Here is a 21,065-nt window from a genome sequence, read left to right as displayed (position 1 = left end):
TCTCACTTTCATGATAGTGTTCTTCCAAAAACAAAAGTTTTTATTTTGATGAAGTCCAGTTTATTTTTTTCTTTCATTGCCTGTGCTTTTGGTGTCATATCTAGAGAACTGTTGCCTAATCCAAGGTAACAAAGATTTACCCTTATGTTTTCGTCTAAGAGCTTTAGAGATTTAGTGGTCCATTTTGAGTTAATTTTTCTATATGCTGTGAAGTACAGCTCTAAATTCATTCTTTTGCATGTGGATTCACATGCAAAAATCCAGCCTCTAATTTTTAAATCAGCAGCAAGAAACGTAGAGCATGGCCTTTCTTTGGTTTCCTGGTAGCATTTCCCCCTAACCCCCAGCCCCACCACCCAGCTGAAAGATTTTGTTTTACAGCAAAACAATTTGTACAGACCAAGGGGCCAGGGGCCCAGCTCAGCATCTTCTCAAATCTCCACTGAATTTTGCTGACATGCACACAGTAGTTCTGAGTTACTAGTTATCTAAAAATGACTTCTAGTAAGGGAGAGCAATTTCTTCATTCAATCCCATCAACTAGTTATCGAGTGCCTGTTATGTGTCAGTGACTAAAACAGAGATTTCTGCCCTACAGAGCTTACATTCTTGTGGGGAGAAACAGACAAGAAACATAGCAAGTACATTATATAATATGCTAGAAGGCAGTAAGTGCTGTGGGGGAAAAGTGCAGAGCAAGAGGCATGACGCATGTGGCAGGGTAGGGTCTGCAATTTTGAAAAAGGGTCCTTTCAAAAGTGACATTTGAACAAAATCTTAGGAGTTGGTGAGGGATTTGACCATGCAGATAATCTGGGGGAAAGGATTCCAGGCAGAGGGAACAGCCATTGCAAAGGCCACAAGGCAGAAGCATGCCTTGGCATTTCAAGGAATAGGAAGGGGGCCGGCGTGACTAGAGCAGATTGAGGAAGGGGAAGTGGTCACAGAAGGCCAGATCACGTAGGTCTTGTAAACCATTTTAGGGACTGTGACTTTTATTCTGTGGTAACTGGGGAAAGCCACTGGGAGGTTCTGAGTTGAGCAGTATTGTGATCTGACTTACGGTTCAAAGGGTCATTCCGGCTGCTGGGTTGAGAATGGATTGTGGGAGGACAAGGGGAAGAACAGTTAGAATGCTTCTAAAATAATCTAGGTAAGAGATGGGGTGTGGGGGGGGAACTGAGTGGCAGCAGCTGAGACAGTGAAGAGGATTTGGTAGAACCTGAAGAATGTCCTGGTTGATGGGACTGTAATAGAGGCAGGTGTCAAAGGTGACTGTAGAGCTTTTGGCCTGAGGACCAGAAGGATGGAGTTGCCATTCCCTGTGATGGGGAGGCCACTGGGGAAGCAGGACTGGGGGAGGGGAGGCAGGGCACTCAGCTTGGGGTGTGTGGAGCTTGGGATTCTCTTGACTTCCAAGTGCAAGGGTCTTGTAGACAGATGGATATTTGAAAATGAGAAACCTGGACTGGAGATACAACTGTGAAGGAGTCAGCCACAGGCAGGATGAGATACCAAGAAACAGATGAGGGACAGAACAGGGCCGCAGACCACACTCTGGGAACCTCTGGCAGTGAGATCCAGAGGAGAAGAGGAATCGCCATGGAGGCCATTTTCCTACCAGTTTGGTAGCTACTTAAGTATGTTTTGTCCCTCCCTCCCTTTAAATGGGTACCTACTATGTACCAGGAACCGGAAAAGATGTTTACCCTCAATAAACTCATAGTCTTTACAGGAAAGACATAAAATGCACATTTATAAAATAATGGAGATATAGGCAATAACTGAGTAGGAAACTTGGCTTTTCAGTTGTTAACCAACTACACTAACTATACTACAGACATCTGTTTGTAACCTAGCACAAGAGTTGGGAATTCAGTTGTCTTCAACCCTTTCTCTCCCATGTTTAATTATTATCAGAAGACTGATTCACTTGATCCCATAAGATTAAATTCATGTTCGGTTTAGGAAAAAAGAGAGGTTGTAGAGGACTAGTCCACACTATCCCGGTGTCACAGTCCTTCAAAACAGGACCCATTGAGGCAAGTCGGCCCATCACGAGGTACTAATTAAACACAGGGCGCTGGGTGGGAGGCAAAGACCCAGTGACGTGATTCTTCTCCACAAGAAGCTGACAATCTAGTCCAGGGGTCCCCAGCCCTGACCCACTCCAGAATCGCCTGGGAGCTTTCGAAACCATTCTGATCCTGGGCCCCACCCTAATTCAGTCAGAATTTTTTCTTCACAACCTGAAAAATTCTAAAATGCTCTTCAGGACATTCTAATGTACAGCCAGAGAAAAGAATACCACTGATCTAGGTTTTTTCATAAATTGTTTAACAATTTGCAAATCATAAAAGATTTCAACAAAGTATGAAAATTATAGTCCGTTTTGGCCCATTCTTTTGGGAACAGACCTAAAGGAAATGATTATAATTCAACTTCACAAATAATCCACAATTTAGTATATTCTCTGATGGAAGTAAGCTGCCCTAAACCCACAATTCACAATAAAAACAATGTCAGTCAGTCTTCCGCTTACCTGATGGACTCAGCAGTCTTGCTTGGTCAATCTTAAACATCACTGTGTTTTAAATTACTTTGTGTTACCAGTAAACTCATTTTTTTTCTCTTGAAGATTTCTGTTACATTCTTAATGCTTTAGGAAAAATTAACTACAGACCAAACAAGGACCAGCTTCATTTGCTGTAATCTGAATGCACCTGGTGAACTGTCAGCCTTATGGCCATAAAGCAGCACAGAGAAAAATCAACACTGGAGAATTTTATTAATAAAAAAACCTCTCGCAGCTTATTAACAAATTCACAGAACAGTAACTGTACGTTTCCTTTTCTGCCATTGTCACTTGTTAAATTACTATCATCGTTTATACACAAGGAAAAGTGGACATACTTTAAAGTCTTTCTGATAAATATATTGCCACGCTGCATCCAGCCTGGATAACGCTCTTCAGAACAGCGTACGCTGGAGCCTGTTAAAAACGACAACAATAAGCAAACCAAAGAAACCTGCTCTACGTTCACCTTCAGTTGTAAGGTACAGGCCTGGCATGGCAGGGTTGGGACTTCTCTGGATAAGTAATAAGATCTAAGAAACAATTTATTTTAATTGGGGGAAAAAAACCTATTCTAAAGATTGGAATGCCTCTGCTGCAGCCGAAACGTTTGACCCAACCGGTTTCTCACCTGAAGGGGAGAAAGTGCTGGGTAAAAGGATAAGGAAGAGAAGCAAGAAATAAGATTCCCAGCTGGGAGCAAGGCATTTGCTGGCTTTCTGTCAAGCAATGTATTGGTTCTCTTTGTCTGACAGCCACTTTGTATCTTTCTGGGAACAGAAACCTTCCCATCCCTCATCCTCCCAAATAAGGTGCCACCGCAAGCAAACAGTAAAGGGGGGGTCCCCACCAGTTCTGCGTCGTGTTCGAGGCCTATGTCATGGTGCTCAAGCTCTTCATCCCGAAACTTCCTTATCACCTGATTAAGGAAAAAGAAATGGAAGCAAGTTAGCCTACCAGCTCCCTGCTGTTCTGACATATTTTGGAGGCTAAAGCCTCATATTATCATCTAAGACACAGGTAGGCAAACTTTTCCTACAAAGGGCCAGAGTCAGTACTTCAAGCTTTTTGGGCTGTAAGGTCCCTGTCACAACAACTCAACTCTTCCATCGTAGAGGGGACAGCAGCCATGGACATGTAGACAGATGGGTGCAGCTGTGTTCCAACAACACTTTATTTACAGAAACAGGTGGTTGGTCACTGACTTAGCTTCAAAAAATATTAAACAGTTCCCTTATTTGCTATAGAAAATTTCTGAGGATATTTATTTATTTATTTATTATTCTGAGGATATTTATTTATTTAATCTGAAGGGTTTGTACTCATGGCATTTGCTCAGAATCTATCAATGATCCGGAAGCAGAGAGAATATAGGTCTGGGCTCAGGAAACACGGGTTTCAGCCCCAGCTCTGCCCAAGCACATGACAGGGCACACGGCTTCAGCTGCCTCAGTTTGCTTGCTTTTAGAATGAGGTGCTGCCCTAGGTTTCTGAGGCATCGCGATTCCCTAACACTCTATTTTGTTCCTCTTACCAAACTGCATATCTGCCCTTCCCCCCCAGCAGCCCCTTCCAGAGCACAGTCAAATACCTGAAGAAGCTCTTCATATTTTTCAGGCTCCTTCTCCATCAGCATCCTGATCTGGTTGTTGTAGTGGTGTGCTATGGACTCTTCCACAGCAACTGTGCAGGCCATTGCGCCTTCCTTCCCAAGCAGGGCAGTTCCTGCACCTGGAATTGTCAGATCCAGAAGGCAAAGGATGGGGCTGATACCACTGGGGATGGAGATCAGCTGAGGTCAGGGTTTGTCACCGTGGCACCCTGGACTCTGGGGCTGGATAATTCCTTGTTGTGGGGGAATGTCCTGAACACCGTGGGCTGTTTAGCAGCATCCCTGGCCTTTACCCACTAGGTGCCAGTGGCATCCCCAGTTGTGACAAACAAAAATGTCTTTAGATGTTGCCAAGCATCCTCAGGAGCAACTTGCCCCCCTTGAAAACCATGGGTTTAGGTGGTACCAGATCACAGTGTTAAACCCTGAATCACATAGTAAGAATGTTCTGTTTTCAATGCTTTTTCTACCCTTCTGATTATGGCAGGAGTGAGTCTTCACTGAGGGTGAGTGTGTTTTGGGTTCCTCTATACCACTGATTCCCCCTGCCACCCTTCTTTTTTTGGCCGTGCCTCGTGGCTTGCGGGATCTTATTTCCCCAACCAGGGATTGAACCCAGGCAGTGAAAGCGCCGAGTCCTAACCACTGGACTGCCAGGGAATTCCCTGACTCTCCCTTTTTAAGAGTTAACAGATCTCAGGTTTAGAACCTTCATCAGGGAACACCATCTGGCTACAATTGAATTGCTCTAGCTTTTCTCCTCTCTGTTGTATTTATTTTCACTGTACCTTCTATTTGTAAAAGTACTGATTTTAAGATTCTATCTTAAATAAATGTAAGCAAAAAAAAGTCAATTTAACTTCAGAAAAATATTAAGTAAATTAAAAGGTTGTAAGAGGACACAGCAAGAATTGTAGAAGTGGTTATTTAATGATTCAATCATCCCAGATCCCTAAGCTCACACAGGCTCTTCTGGACAGACACATACCCAGTGCAAAGCCCACCACATTCCAAAAGGGCATCAGAATGGTTGGCCGCACCCTGAATGCAACCATCAACTCATTGAACTTTTTCAAGTGGTCCTTTTCTTGATCCCACATTTTCTGTAAGAAACATAAAAACAAAGACATGCAAGCATTCCACAGAGACCGCCTGCTATATACCAAGGAAACTAATGCCCTGTCCATGTGGGGTAAAGGAAGCAAAACGGGCAAAATGACGAGAACTGCTATTTCTCCCATTCCCCTTGAATCATCGAAGAAAAATCCTCAACATCAGGCTACGGAGAAGAGAGTGACAGCAAACCAAAAGAAGCATCTGTTATCTTAATTAGAGACAAGCAGACCCCGAATCATGGTGCCAGAAGAAGCTCCTCCGACCCACAATGCGCCTATTCAAGGACAAGAGTGCGCACCCAAAAGAAAGGAGATGTTTAGCCCATTTCAAAAGCAGAAGGGCAGAATATTACATTTTATATAAATTCCTTTCAGACAGCCAGAAATGTAAGTATCATTTACATCAAAGAAAAAAGGGAGAATGATTATAAGAGCTAACACTTAAGAGTATGTCCTATAGCCAAGTACCGTCAAATAGCTTTACATACGTAATTAACTTAATCTGCACAACTGCTTTGTGAAGGACAAACTATTATTATCCTCATTTTACAGATGAAGAAAGTGAGGCACAGAGAGGTTAAGTAACTTGCCCAAGGGCTCAGAGCAGGCAATTTAACATGTGCTAAGTGTCTATTACATGCCAGGCATGGTATTAGCCGCTCTATACCAGCTCATTTATTCTTCACCAAAACCTAATGAGGTGTTAACAGCTCATTTTGCAGATACAGAAATGGAGAGGTCATGTGACTTCCCCCAGGTCACAACGGGAGACAGCTGGAATGTGAACCTTGGTCTGTGTGACTATGAAGCCCAGGCCCGTCTGTCTGCCTCTCAGTATAAAATATAAAATATCTCCACTGGCCTCCACTATGGGCAGGACCACAACGTCTCACAACTGGCGCTTTTACTTAACGCTATGACTCTTAGCCCTTTTTTATCGCCCGCACCGCCCCCCACCAAGACATTTTAATACTACAGATATACTGTATGTGTTTATGTACTAAATGTATGTGCTTGATAAAAAAAGAATAATATGCTTTTTACTCCTCCACCCCCACCCGCACAACCAATTCTTGCTTGCCTGGGGACAACCGTATCTCCCTTGAGAAGGCATGACCCAATGCGATTCATTACTCGGAGATAAAGAGGCGCCCACCTGAATGACTGGCCCGACGCTCGTCCGACCCAGGACAGCCATCTGCCCTGCGTAGATGCGGTTCGCTCCATATTCACCTGCATGATCCACCCGGATTATTCGATCCACAGCTGCCCGATTGATATTGTCTAAGGTCATTCCCGAACTGCAAAATCTGACACTGATTCTTCTTCCATGAGCTGCAATGCAAGTGTTTATTCTCCATTACTCTCAGGTAAAACTGAGATGTTTCCTTCATAGACAGAAGAAAGAGGCACCTTAGAGCAAAGGTCACAAATAAGCTCCCCATAGGTTGAGTATGCCCACAGGTGTATTCTGTTTAACCTGCAATAGTTTTTGTTTTGTTTTTTAAAGTAAATTAGCTACCAATATTTAAAACTCAGAAGATTTTAACTAAAGATCTGGACTCTGGCTTCAATCTAAGTGTATGATGATCTAGAAATACTGATCCTGTCTTCTCACCAGGCAGTTAACGTGGTAGCTGCCTCTAGATGGGCATGGTTCTCCAGTCCACCCACTCGTCCCGGCTTGCTCCGTTCCCAACCCTGGCTGCACAGAACCCCTAGGGAGCTCTCAAAAGCATGGATGCTCCTCCCTAGTTGATCTCTGGGAGGGGGACACTGATGTTTTTGAAAAGTTCTGTGCACAAATCCTCTCTGCAGCCAAGGTTACGAACTGTAGATTTAATTTCTCCTAAAAATATCTGCACCCGTGGGCATCTGACTTTGAGAATTTAGCCTTAAAGCTTAGGTTTCATCTCATTATGGTACTTAATTCAACTGAACTCTTCTTGCTTTCAAAATATAAATTCTTCAAGATAAATTAGATTTTGTCTTTTAAAAAAATCTCCAAACAGTAACACCTTGACTATAATCTCTGAGGCTTACATTAGGGCATTCCCAAAGTTCTCTCCCTGAAGAGAAGAGTTTTGTAACATGTTTAGATGTATAAGGTGTTATCAACTCATTTTGAAGATACGGAAATAGACTCAGAGAGACCATTTAGTTTGGAATGTGAACTCTGACCTGTATTGATATCATCTTGAGATGTGTTTCAAGGCTCTTATGTACGACTACTGTGTGTTTAATAGATACTTCTTTTCATTTAGGCTAACTTGAACACCCACACAATGTGTGGAAAGTTTCATTTTGGATACATCTATAGTTTGGTTTTTTTTCCATTAAAAAAGGCTTGAGTGCTTTGGACACAGTGATGGGGTAGGCCTGATGAAATTTGAGGGGGTTCTGCATTTGAACTTTTCAGGCAGGGGATTTTAAATGACTAACTCTAAACAAAGGAGCGGTGGATATTAGGGGTCCGAAGCATGGTGACCCAGCTGTGATCCAGTCTTCCACATATAACCTGCTCCATCTCACCGAGCATTATTTGACTCAAGAAACTGGATGGAGTCCAAGTTCTGCCAGGTGTAAGGTACCACTCAGATCTGTGCCATCAGACAGTGGGTCACTGTGGTCCGTGGACATGTTTTTATGTGGAGAACAATTTGAGACATTTGACAAAGTCAAGGTAACCTGTCTCAAGTTTTGCCTCCAAGTCCAAGCACTGGTGCTTCCATCGGTCTGGCCTCCTTATAGAAAGATGGGGCCCAATTAAAATTGAAAATGATGAGATGACTCTGTTTTTTAAAGTAATCTTGTTTGCTTGTTCTTTTATTTTTGTTACTCCCACCCAGAAACGTGTTAATGGGAAAGAACTTTAAAGACAACTCAATACTTTTTTTTTTTTGGCCGCTCCCCATGGCTTACGGGATCTTAGTTCCCCGACCAGGGATTGAACCCAGGCCCTCGGCAGTGAAAGTGCCAAGTCCTAACCATTGGACCACTGGGAAATCCCTCAATACTCATTTTTAAGAAACCACTTACTGAGAAATAGCAAGCGGCTGAGTGCATAGGATGAGGGTGAGTTCAAACGCACAGCTGACTTCTAATGGGTAGAATTATATTTCTATTAAAAACATACTTGAATTTTCCCTAGCACTGCAACACTCTTCCAGATTCAGGCACCTAATAAATGCTTTTTGGGAGTATGTGTGGAGGGTGGGGTATTGTAATATTTGCTATTTCTATCTTTTCATAATCTCTGCAAGGTCTCTTTAAAAAGTATGGGATGGATACTCTTGGACTGGAAAAATTAATATTATTTAAATGGCCAAACTACCCAGAACAATCTACAGACTTAATGTGATCCCTATCAAATTACCCACCACAATTTTCACAGAACTAGAACGAATGATCCTAAAATTTATATGGAACCATAAACGACCCAGAATTGCCAAAGCAATCCTGAGGAAAAAGAACAAAGCTGGTGGCATAACCCTCCCAGACTTCAGACAATATTACAAGGCTAAAGTAATCAAAACAGTGTGGTATTGGCACAAAAACAGACATATGGATCAATGGAATAGAACAGAGAGCCCAGAAATAAACCCACACACCTATGGCCAATTAATCTTTGCCAATTAATATACAACGGAGAAAAGACAGTCTCTTCAGCAAGTGGTGTTGGGAAAGCTGGACAGCCAAATGTAAATCAATGCAGTTAGAACACACCCTCACACCATACACAAAAACCAACTCAAACTGGCTTAAAAACTTACATATTAAGACATGACACCATAAAACTCCTAGAAGAGAACATAGGCAAAACATTCTCAGACATAAATCACACCAATGTTTTCTTAGGTCAGTCTCCCAAGGCAATAGAAATAAAAGCAAAAATAAACAATGAGACCTAATCAAACTTATATGCTTTTGCACAGCAAAGGAAACCATAAACAAAGTGAAAAGACAACCTGCGGACTGGGAGAAAATATTTGCAAACGATGCAACCAACAAGGGCTTAATTTCCAAAATACACAAACAGCTCATACAGCTCAATAACAAAAAAACAAACAACCCAATCAAAACATGGGCAGAAGACTTAAACAGACATTTCTCCAAAGAAGACAAACAGATGGCCAACAGACACGTGAAAAGATGCTCAACATTGCTAATTAGAAAAATGCAAATCAAAACTACAATGAGGTACCACCTTACACCCGTCAGAATGGCCATTAAAAAGTCTACAAATAACAAATGCTGGACAGGGTGTGGAGAAAAGGGAACCCTCCTACACTGTTGGTGGGAATGTAAACTGGTGCGGCCACTATGGAGAACAATATGGTTTTGGTTTCTCAAAAAACTAAAAACAGAGTTGCCATATGATCCAGCAATCCCACTCCTGGGCATATATCTGGACAAAACTCTAATTCGAAAAGATACATGCACCCCAATGTTCACAGCAGCACTATTTACAATAGCCAAGACATGGAAGCAACCTAAATGCCCATGAACAGACGAACGGATAAAGAAGATGTGGTCTATCTACCTACACACACACACACACACACACACACACACACACACACACAATGGAATACTCTTCAACTATAAAAAAGAGTGAAATAATGCCATCTGTAGCAACATGGATGGACCTAGAGATTATCATACTAAGTGATGTAAGACAGAGAAAGACAAATACCATATGATATCATTTATATGTGGAATCTAAAATGTGAAATTATTAAGAAATTAACAAATGAACTTATTTAAGAAACAGACTCACAGACAGAAAACAAACTTACGGTCACCAAAGGGGAAAGGGGGTGGGGGAGAGATAAATTAGGAGTTTGGGATTAGCAGATACAAACTACTATATAAAAAATAAACAACAAGGTCCTACTATATAGCACAAGGAACTATATTCAATATCCTGTAATAAACCATAATGGAAAAGGAAAAAAAAGTACAGTATGGATCACAGATGGGCAAAACATTATTTCTAAAAATCTCCTTTACCAATATAGATTTTTCTCTATTCGTAACCACTTTAAAATAGTAGAAATTACATTCTGAAATTCACCACATGGTCATTAGTGTTATCTCTAGGTATTGGGGTTGACATACTAAATTTCTTCCTGCTCCTTTTCTCTATTTTTAGTTTTTCTTCAGAAAACATTATTGCTATTATTATTTCCACTTTACTGTTAGTGAGAACATACATTGGCGCAAATTGGTTTCTTAAGGGGAGGGTTGGGAAGGGAAGATTTAGCAACATATTTCTACAGTATGGATCACAGATGGGGCACAGAGCTAGAGCCAGAAAATACATATCCTGTCTCTAACACAGAACTTAGACAATTCAGAATTGCCATTTCTTACATACAAAATTGGGAATGATCAGGTTATTTCCTTTTTAAGGGAAAACACGCAATAATAAAACCTTTCTTACTGAGTTATCATGAAGGTAAAATGAGATACAGGAAGCAAAGTAACTCTTTAAATGAAAAAGAATGATTCTTATTCTGTATTGGCTCAACTAAGGAGCATTAAAAATCATGTTCAACAGTCCTCTGAGTTTTGCCTGAATTGTCACACACTTTAAAATAAAACTGAGAAATAATAAATTTGAGGCCCAGTGCTAGGAGCTCTCAAATGCATCATTTTATATTCATGTTTTCCCAAAATGTGAAACACATACCTATGATGGTACCTAGGAGATTTCATGTGGTTTATAGGAAGACCTTAAGTGGCTATGAACATGCATTAAATAACACCCATGTTTTTTAGCAAGAGTTATTCTCTTCCAATTTTTTTGTCTTCATCAAGGAGATGTGAGACGTCTCAGTTTACAGCTGACGCATCTTAAACATCTTCCTAACACTTGCTAATCTCCCTTTCTTACCAGAAAGAAAGATGATCTTGGGTTCAAGCCTTGGTAGGCAACAGTATCTAATACAATCACTTCTTATTTTCAGCGTATTTATTTTTTATGATTACTTTTCTTGGGACAGGCGATACTAGTTCCGTTTACAATAAGGATCTAGTTTCCGTGAAATTACTTAATTTAAAAATGGGACACGGTTTAGGAAAAAAAAAAACTTTAGTAATCAAAATACAAGTGGTGTTGCTATAAGGCAAAAGTCGTGAAGGTGGTACACGAATGATTTAACTTTGAGAAAATGACCTCACAATTTTCTGAGGCAGCTCGGATGAAATGAGGAAAGGAGGAGCCAGGATCGAAGCCTAAGTCTCCCTACTCCCAATTCGATGCTCCTTCCAATACCTTGGTGCCTCTCAAACTTGCAAATGCACACGAATCATTCGAAGGTCCTGTTAAAATACTGACATAGCGATCCAGTATGTCAGGGGAGGGACTTGAGAATTCGCGTTTCTAACAAGCTCCGGGGTGAGGGGTGGAGGTGTCGGGGGCAAGCGGACGCTGCTGGTCGTAGGACTACCTACGAGGCCCTGAGCAAAGGCTACGAGGAGGACACCCCACCCCCCGTCCCCGAGACACTAAACTTTTAAGGTCGCCAGCTGTCCTCAGTCCGGAACGCCGACCACACCTGCAGTGACGTCACGTAACAGGTGCGCAATTAGGTCATCCCCAATGCGCCGACCCGGAACCGGCGCTCCAGACGGTTACTGCGGAAAACCACCCCACTTCCGGCCCGGTGGACCCGCGGTGCACTACCGGCCTAGCCCCGCTTTTCCAGCCGCTCAGTCGCGCTCCGTCGCAGCCCTGTGACGTATGAACGTCTTCCCCATGACCTCTCCGACCCAAGCCTCAGGAGAAAATTCCCTGGCTCGCCGGCACGGGGCGGGGCCACAGTCATGCTCCCCCTTTACCTGAGAGGGACCTCGGGGCGCCCGTGCGCAGCTGCCACAGACAGCAAGCCGCCGCCGCCCGGGCACAGCTCATTGCCGCGGCAACAGGTGAGTCACTCCTTGAAGAGAGCAACCGTGCCCTTGGCGCAGACTGATGACGCACGGCCGACGTAGGCAGATAAGACCCGCTCTTGCCTCGGTGGAAAAGCCCTGGGCCACCTGCTTCCACTCGATTGGTTGGAAACGTCAAATGAAAAGATTCTATTGGATGCGATCACTATCAATCACTCAGGAGACCGACAGGGTAAAGGGTTGCCATGGAGATGAGAATGCTAAATTGTTCTTTCAAAGATCCCGACCGGGTAAAGATTACTCAGCTCAGTTCCTGGGAAAGAGGACCATGAAGGAATTGTTTACTGGCATAGCCATTGTATTTTATGCTTTACCAATATAGGAGATTTTTCTCTAGTAACCACTTTAAAATAGTAGAAATTACATTCTGAAATTCACCACATGGTCATTAGTGTTATCTCTAGGTATTGCGGTTCACATACTAAATTGCTTCCTACTCCTTTTCTCTATTTTTAGTTTTTCTACGGAGAACATTTATTATTGCTATTATTATTTCCACTTTACTGTTAGTGAGAACGTACATTGGCGCAAATTGGTTTCTTAAGGGGAGGGTTGGGAAGGGAAGATTTAGCAACATATTTCTTACTTTTAAGTCTATATCCAATCTGTCAATGTAGACTCATCAATTGTAACAAATATGTCACTCTGGTGGGGGAGTCGGTGCATGTGTGGAGGCGGGGGTATATGGGAAATCTCTGTACCTTCCTCAGTTTTGCTGTGAACTTAAAACTGCTGTAAAAAAAATGAAGTCTTAAGAAAAAAAATTTGGACACTTTAAAAAATGCATATCCACTGATACAATAATCCTACTTCTAGGAATCTATGGAACAGAAATAATTTTTCAAATGTCTAATTATATGAGGGCAAAAAATCAAAGGTGCATATCTGAAAGGATGTACAGCAAAACGTTTAATAATGCTAACTTCAAGGGGTTGGGATAGTGAGAAGGGGGCTTTCATTTTTTACTTTACACCCTTGGATTATACATCTCTCTCTCTCTCTCTCTCTCTCTCTCTCTCTCTCTCTCTCTCTCTCTCTCTCTCTCTCTATATATATATATATATATATATATATATATATATACCTCTTTATTGGAGTATAGTTACTTCACAATGCTGTGTTAGTTTCTGTTGTACAACAAAGTGAATCAGCCATATGCGTACATACAGCCCTATATCCCCTCCCTCCCACCCTCCCTATTCCACCCCTCTAGGTCGTCGCAAAGCACTGAGCTGATCTCCCTGTGCTATGCGGCTGCTTCCCACTAGCTATCTTACGTTTGGAAGTGTATATGTGTCGACGCTACTCTCACTTCACCCCACCTTCCCCCTCCCCCAGCGCCCCCGTCCTCAAGTCCATTCTCTATGTCTACGTCTTTATTCCTGCCCTGCCACTACGTTCGTCACTACCATTTTTTAAAAATTCCATACATATGCATTAGCATATGGTATTTGTTTTTCTTTCTCGCTTACTTCACTCTGTATGACAGACTCTAGGTCCATCTACCTCACTACAAATAACTCAATTTTGTTTCCTTTTATGGCTGAGTAATATATGTGCCGCATCTTTATCCATTCATCTGTTGATGGACATTTAGATTACTTCCATGTCCTGGCTACTGTAAATAGTGCTGCAGTGAACATTGTGGTACATGTCTCTTTTGGATTTATGCTTTTCTCAGGGTACATGCACAATAGTGGGATTGCTGGGTCATATGGTAGTTCTAGTTTTAGTTTTTCAAGGAACCTCCATACTGTTCTCCATAGTGGTTGTATCAACTTACATCCCCACCAACAGTGCAGGAAGGTTCCCTTTTCACCACACCCTCTCTAGTATTTATTATTTCTAGATTTTTTGATAATGGCCATTCTGACTCGTGTGAGGTGATACCTCATTGTAGTTTTGATTTGCACTTCTCTAAGATTAATGACGTTGAGCATCTTTTCACGTGCCTTTTGGCCATCTGTATGTCTTTTTCGGTGAAATGTCTCTTTAGGTCTTCCGCCCATTTTTTAATTGGATTGTTTGTTTTGATATTGAGCTCCATGAGCTGTTTGTATACTTTGGAGATTAATCCTTTGTCCGTTGTTTCATTTGCAAATATTTTCTTCCATTCTGAGGGTTGTCTTTTCATCTTGTTTATGGTTTCCTTTGCTGTGCAAAAGCTTTTAAGTTTTATTAGGTCCCATTTGTTTATTTTTGTTTTTATTTTCATTACTCGAGGAGGTGGGTCAAAAAAGATCTTGCTGTGGTTTATATCAAAGAGTGTTTTTCCTATGTTTTCCTCTACGAATTTTAGAGTGTCCTGTCTTACATTTAGGTCTTTAATCCATTTTGAGTTTATTTCTGTGTATGCTGTTAGGGAGTGTTCTAATTTCATTCTTTTACATGTAGCTGTCCTATTTTCCCAGCACCACTTACTGAAGAGGCTATCTTTTCTCCATTGTATGTTCTTGCCTCCTTTGTCATAAACTAGGTGACCATATGTGTGTGGGTTTATCTCTGGGCTTTCTATCTTGTACCACTGATCTATATTTCTGTATTTGTGCCAGCACCATACTGTCTTGATTACTGTAGCTTCGTAGTATAGTTTGAAGTCAGGGAGCCTGATTCCTCCAGCTCCGTTTTTCTTTCTCAAGATTGCTTTGGCTATGGGCTTCCCTGGTGGCACAGTGGTTAAGAATCCTCCTGCCAATGCAGGGGATACGGGTTCAAGCCCTGATCTGGGAAGATCCCACATGCCACGGAGCAACTAAGCCCGTGCACCACAACTACCGAGCCTGCGCTCTAGAGCCTGTGAGCCACAAGTACAGAGCCTGCATGCTGCAACTACTGAAGCCCACAGGCCTAGAGCCTGTGCTCCACAACAAGAGAAGCCAACGCAATGAGAAGCCCGCACACTGCAGCAAAGAGTAGCCCCCACTCACCACAACTAGAGAAAGCCCGCGCACAGCAATGAAGACCCAACGCAGCCAAAAATAAATAAATAAATAAATAATTTTAAAAAAGATTGCTTTGGCTATTCAGGGTCTTTTGTGTTTCAATTACCCGTTACTATAAAATATTTAAGATACCTTGCTATTGTAAAATAATGTTGCTAATTGTTTTCAAATTAACACACTGCAATAATTTAAAATTATGATTGACTATTATATACCTTTTTAAATCCAAATAGTTGATGAAAGTGAGGGTGTTGTAACATTCTCATGTAAAGCTCCTGAGTGTAAATCTAGCTCTCAAAAGCCTTAAAATCTTGGCTGTAATCCCATTTCCAGGTCTCTGTCTCAAAAAAAAAAAAAAAAAAAAAGGAAAAAATATTTGCAAAGATTTGTGTGTCTCATTTATTATCAGGGATATTTGAAAACAAAATGTTAAGCAGCAAGAGAATGTTAAAAAAAATTGTGGGGACTTCCCCGGCGGTCCAGTGGTAAGACTCTGCCTTCCAATGCAGGAGGTGTGGGTTCGATCCCTGGTCGGGGAACTAAGATCCCACATGCCGTGGAGTGCGGCCAAAAACTTAAAAAAAAAAAAAAATTGTGATCCATCTGTATGATGTTATGTAACCTACTGAAGTGCTTATAAAGAACTTTGGATAAAATGAGAAAACACTTATGAAAAAGAAATGAGAATACCAATTTTTTTTCTTTCTCTTCTTTTCATCCTCCCTCGCTCACTCTGTTCTTTCTACCTTAAAGGGAATTTGCCAAGACTAACAGTGGATGTCCACAAATATTGCTCATACATGATTTTTACTTTTTTTTCTCTGTAGCTTTCAATGTTCCCTTTATTTTCTATAATAAACAAGTATTTTTGTAATGAGAATACAAAATTTCATAAAGAAAAGGCTTATTATTCCCTAATTCAATCCTCAAAAATAGAAGTGAATGTCTATATTATTTTTCCATTTTAAAGATAAGGATCTTTATCTCACAGTGGTAAAGATACCTATACAAAATTACACAATTAAGAAAGTACAAAGCCATTCTATGTCCCAAGCACATCCCATGCATTGGAAAGACAATACACCAAATGGAATTTACTAATAAAGCAACACCCTATATAAAGAAGACACAGACGTTCTATCTTCCTAGGGATCAGACCTTGCAGTGCCATCCCAGGAAATTAATTCCTTTCTTCTCCAATACTTACTCAGGTGGGTATCTACAATCAGATATGTAGCTGCAGGAATTTACTTTGCTAACTTAAGAGTTAATACAAACTAAAGACTTGCCAAACTGGATTCTTCTCTTTGCTGGAATTAGAATATTTTGTGATTGCAAGAAAGTGCAAGGCCACCTTGATAAAGAACAAGAACCTGAAGCCAATGGGATAGAACAGAGAAAAGAGAAATGTTTGCATGTACTTTCAAAATTCCAGCTCCGAGTACTTGTAATGAGGTGTGTGTGGGGTCCGGGGCAGGGGGATGGGAGGGGGGAGTGACTGAAAACTAAGTATCCAGCATTGGTGAATGATTATGAAAGTATACACTGACACAATGGAAGAATACCATGTAGTCCTTAAAAAGAATGTGTAGCTACTCTCCATATAAAGATCTTCAAGATGTTATTAAGGTGAAAAAATGGAAAAGCTCATAAATAAATAAATACCACACATACAACTACAGATACATATCTGCTTGAATATATAATTTTCTGGGAGAATAAAATAAGCATTATTAGCAGTGGGAGGTGGGATGGGGAGTCCTGAAATAACTTTATGTTTTTTAAGTTTAAACACACACACACACACACACACACACACACACACACACACACATCCCTCCTTGGCTTAAAAGCAAGTCTTAAAAGCACTCATTTGATGATTTTCTATAATTAAACACTTCTTTCTTCTCTCTGATTCTAGGAAAAGGTAAAGAGCAACTTTACAAACTGTTACAGCTTTCATGATCACTTGACTGCTAACAAGACGCCTCCAAGAATTCAAATACACACAATCACATTTTAAAACCTTCAAGACATAGTTTAATCAGTAGTTGTAATGCACATTTGTTAGCGAGAGCTGCACTTTAACAATTATACAGACATCACCTGCAGTTATTAAAGTTATCAAAATATATAAAAACATTCAAGTAAGAAGTATGCAAATTAGCAGCATTTAACTAAAATGAATATATTAGCATATTTCAGTATAATAATAGGGAAAGAAAACAGAGCTTCCATCACACACACACACACACACACACACACACACACACACACACCCCACACACAGAAAACTTGACTGTTTTCAGAAGCATGGTGAAGGCAAGAATGTTATACATGTAAATTCTCTAGGCAAAAATGCCAACAATTTAGAATTTTTTAAAAGTGAGGATGGAATGAACTTTCATTTGCTCAAAATTCCATGATACTAGTTATTAGACTTAAAAATTCATAAATCTTAACAAGATAAGAGAAGCTTGAAAGCTCATCAGTTTTATAGGTATAAAAATATCCCGTGTTAATACTACCTGTAGAAGAGCAGAAAATAAAATTGTTTGGCAAAGGGACAAGTATACAGAAATATGTTAACTATGGTGAGCTTGTTTTGCTTCTCAGAGCAAGGAGTCAATCATTTTTGAGTAATGGGGGAGGGGGGAAGGGGGAGGGGGGGTAAATATTCTTCACAGCAGCAGCTTTCTAAAACCTGCACCCACCTTTAAATTCCAGGCTACCCCCAGGAAAGGTTTAGAGCCAGTGAAAGGAAGGAAAACAATAGAAAGAGGGTACAAACAGTCCGTTACAAAACTACAGTACTTTGAAAAAGATTTTGAAGGTATTAGAATGAAAACTGCTTACATTAAACCATAATCTAGGCTTATATTAAAAGGTTTAAAGCTATCAATTTCAGGTAAGCTTATGATGAGGTATTTATTGCATACGGTTTTTATGGTATCGGAAATTTGAAGAGACACTCTGCATGTTTTGTAAAATAAAATTAAAAATTTTAAGCACAAGAGAAACAATAGCCCTTAAAAATATGAATATGTACATTTAAGACGCCAGCATTCAGTCTAGTTTGGTACACTGGCACAGGCTGGCCTGATGCTGCAACCCACATGCCAAAACACTCAAAGACTCAACGGTCCTTTCCAGCCTGGCTCCGAACCATGAAGTGTCATTCAGAGACCTCAGTGCAGGACGGGAAATGGCCTTTGGAAGACTGAGAGACAAACTTTGCCTCTTAATCTTGATGGCACTCTGCCAAGTCCCCAAACCAAGGACTAGAGGGACGGAAGTTTTGTGGGTATCCAGGCCCTTAAAGGCAGTTTGCCCTGAGTAACAAAGCTGTAGCAAAATGCCCAGGAAGCTACGAAATCCAGGCTGCCATCCTGCCGTTGTTCCCCTCCTCATAGGGCTCAATCCAGGGCACTCAGGGCCTTGCTCACTCACACAGAAGGAAGGGCTTTTCTCTCCTATAATATTATTCTCATATTACATATTCTCATGTAGCTGAAATTACACAACCATCCTCTTCATGCTCCCACCATCTGGTCCAAACATCACAATTCAAGGGTTTCTCCATTTAAAAAAAATCCAGTCTCCATTCTAAGTCTACAGAACCATCCTAGAGAGTTACTACTTCTTAAGGAACACTCCTCAGCCTAAACCCCCAGAACCTGGCTCCAAAGAACTAACCCAGGCTCATGGATAGATGACCTCTACAGTTAACTTTAAAAGACAACATGAATAAGCTTGTAAAACTATAAATGGTCTCTCTGCAATTTTGGTTGAAAAGCTTCAATGGCTTCAGTGTTTTGGTTGAGCCTGAGCTGCTGGGCCTCAAGCAAACCTACTTTTCTAAGTCCCTAAAGCATTAATCAGGGGCTGGCTTATGTAAACACAGGCACTGGAGCTGCACGTATGGAGCCACTTGCAGGAAAGGCCCGAATTCCAGAAAAATATATTTAAAAATTTCTGCTAAAATCTCAGGTGGATGGTGTAGGCTGGCAGGTCACCAGGCCAGCCTGTAAACCGCACGCTGCAGCATCTCCCCGTCAGTCTAGCCGGTTCCTCATATCCCTCTGGGCTTCTGTTAGTTTCTGGATTAGATAACGCTTGTCACGACTTTCCTAAAAACACAGACAGGTTCAAGAGCACATTCAATATATTTGGAAACAAATACCATTATTTCGACCTAAGAAATTACCTATCAGACTTGGTAGGTAATAACCACTGGACCATGGCAATGGCCTCCAAATTGCCTCTTTCACTCTTCCTCCCTCCCCAGCCCCTGGTCCACAAAGCAGCCTTCTAAAAATGTTCCTTTAAAAATGAACATCAGACTTTTACCTACCACCCTCCAATGGCTTCCCATCACACTCAGAATTAAACCCAAACTTCCCACCAGAGCCCTCAGGTGATGCTGTGACCCCAGCTATGCTGTGACTCTAGCATCGCCTTGCCTCTCCCCATCATCCTGCACCCTCCAGCCACACCGCCCTTCCCCCAGGGCCCAGGAGTGCCCGGCTCACTCGTCGATGTACCTTCTGCCTGTTACTCTCATGCCCAAGATCTCCCATAATTGGCTCCTCTCATCATTCGAGTCTCAGTTACACCGTCACCGCCTCCTTCTGTGGCCACCATCTCAGCAGCAGATGGTCCACCCGCCACTCTAACTACCTCTCTGTATCATCTTCATACCAGTTATCGCAATTGGAATTTATCTTTTTTCTTTAACTACTAAGCAGCCTTGTCTCTCTTCTTCACCTGTGTATCCCAGCACAGTATGAGGATACAAATGTTGAGGGAATGGATGAGTCAGGGAATGAATGGGGCTGGAGGAGGCCGAGCCTGAAGGCAGGGTTCTGGGGGAGTGGTGATGGGAAATCCCACCCTCTCCCTGGGAAAAGCTCCCCATTCCTTTCAGTGTCCTGGGTACATGTCCCAGCCTTGCCCCTGGGACTGGTGCTTCCTTACCAGGGACAGCTGCTCTCGGAGCTGGACAACCACCCGCTTGTGCGCTCCTGCTAGGGCGATGAAGTAGAACATAATGAGACTGCAACAAAAGGCAAGAGGTCACTAGGGAGTTTGTACCATCTGAAGGCCACTGGAAGACAACCCGACACACTTTGCCAGGAACAGTTTTACTTTTGTTAGAAAAAAAGAAAGAAAACCCTCATGTCTCCCAAGCAGAGGGCATCAGAAACAACCAGAGGTATACATCTGAAACTAGCACAACATTGTAAATCAACTATACTCCAACAAAAAGAAAAGAAAAAAAAAAAAAAACAGCCAGAGGGGTTTTATTTGGCAGTGGCAGCAGAGATTGATTCCTGCCTTGCTTTCTAGAGTTAATATTAAAAGCTGCTGATGCTCCCCTGGCACACACATGAAAGGGGAGAGAGGAGGAGACGGGCCAGAAGGTCAGCTCAGCACAGAAAGAACTGGCTGTGGATGATCACTGTGGAACCTCCCTGGCCTCAGTTTCCTCATCTATAAAATGGGGATAATAGAGGAAAATCCAGTGATAACAAGCCTAAGATAATACAATTTTGAATAAAAGCAACTGGCAATTGGTTCCTGTTTTCTGTGCAGGGGAGGTGGCTGCCTGTCCAGTCTCCCCAGAGAGGGCTGAGGGCCACTGGAATCAGTGATGTCAGTCTTCTCTTCTGGAAGTCCTCATGGCCAAGGACAAGAATGACCCCCAAAGATGTGGAAGCCAGATCAGGTAACCACCACCAGATGGTGCCAGCCAAACCACAGCTGGGGTGAATCGATTAGGATGGAACTGCTGGACTCTGGATCTTTGCAATTCCAGGCTAACTGGCTGCAACCCCACATCATTTTATTAATATCAAAGGTAT

At 41.8% G+C, this 21,065-nt stretch overlaps 1 protein-coding gene across 3 annotated transcripts; it reads right to left on the bottom strand.

Annotated features, from left to right (window-relative positions):
- Positions 1-2,769: 2,769 nt before the first annotated feature.
- Positions 2,770-12,276, bottom strand: COQ7 (coenzyme Q7, hydroxylase). 3 transcript variants are annotated; one of them, XM_081255522.1, is made up of 6 exons: positions 12,149-12,276; positions 6,459-6,637; positions 5,176-5,290; positions 4,167-4,306; positions 3,426-3,494; positions 2,770-2,992 (listed from the first exon to the last, which is right to left on the bottom strand). In XM_081255522.1, exons 1-6 carry the CDS (start codon positions 12,219-12,221, stop codon positions 2,915-2,917), a joined length of 654 nt encoding a protein of 217 aa, XP_081111648.1. In that variant the 5' UTR covers positions 12,222-12,276; the 3' UTR covers positions 2,770-2,914. The 3 variants fall into 3 exon arrangements, with proteins under 3 accessions (XP_081111648.1, XP_081111650.1, XP_081111649.1); XM_081255524.1 differs by lacking the exon at positions 12,149-12,276 and adding an exon at positions 11,822-12,052; XM_081255523.1 differs by lacking the exon at positions 12,149-12,276 and adding an exon at positions 11,866-12,051.
- Between the last annotated feature and the right edge of the window lie 8,789 nt (positions 12,277-21,065).

This window comes from Mesoplodon bidens (assembly GCF_964165515.1).
Source record: "Mesoplodon bidens genome assembly, chromosome: 15".
NCBI classification, from domain to species: domain Eukaryota; kingdom Metazoa; phylum Chordata; class Mammalia; order Artiodactyla; family Ziphiidae; genus Mesoplodon; species Mesoplodon bidens.
The sequence above is the reverse complement of the archived record's forward strand: the minus strand, read 5'-3'. Positions and strand labels throughout refer to the sequence as shown.

Bases quoted from the DNA above. Each gene is read 5' to 3' on its own strand.
- COQ7 (XM_081255522.1), bottom strand. From the start codon at position 12,221: ATGAGCTGTGCCCGGGCGGCGGCGGCTTGCTGTCTGTGGCAGCTGCGC. The intron at 4,307-5,175 runs GTATGTGTCTGT...TGACAATTCCAG, and splicing joins TGTGGTGGGCTTTGCACTGG to GTGCAGGAACTGCCCTGCTT. The intron at 3,495-4,166 runs GTATTTGACTGT...TTCCTTAATCAG, and splicing joins AATATGAAGAGCTTCTTCAG to GTGATAAGGAAGTTTCGGGA.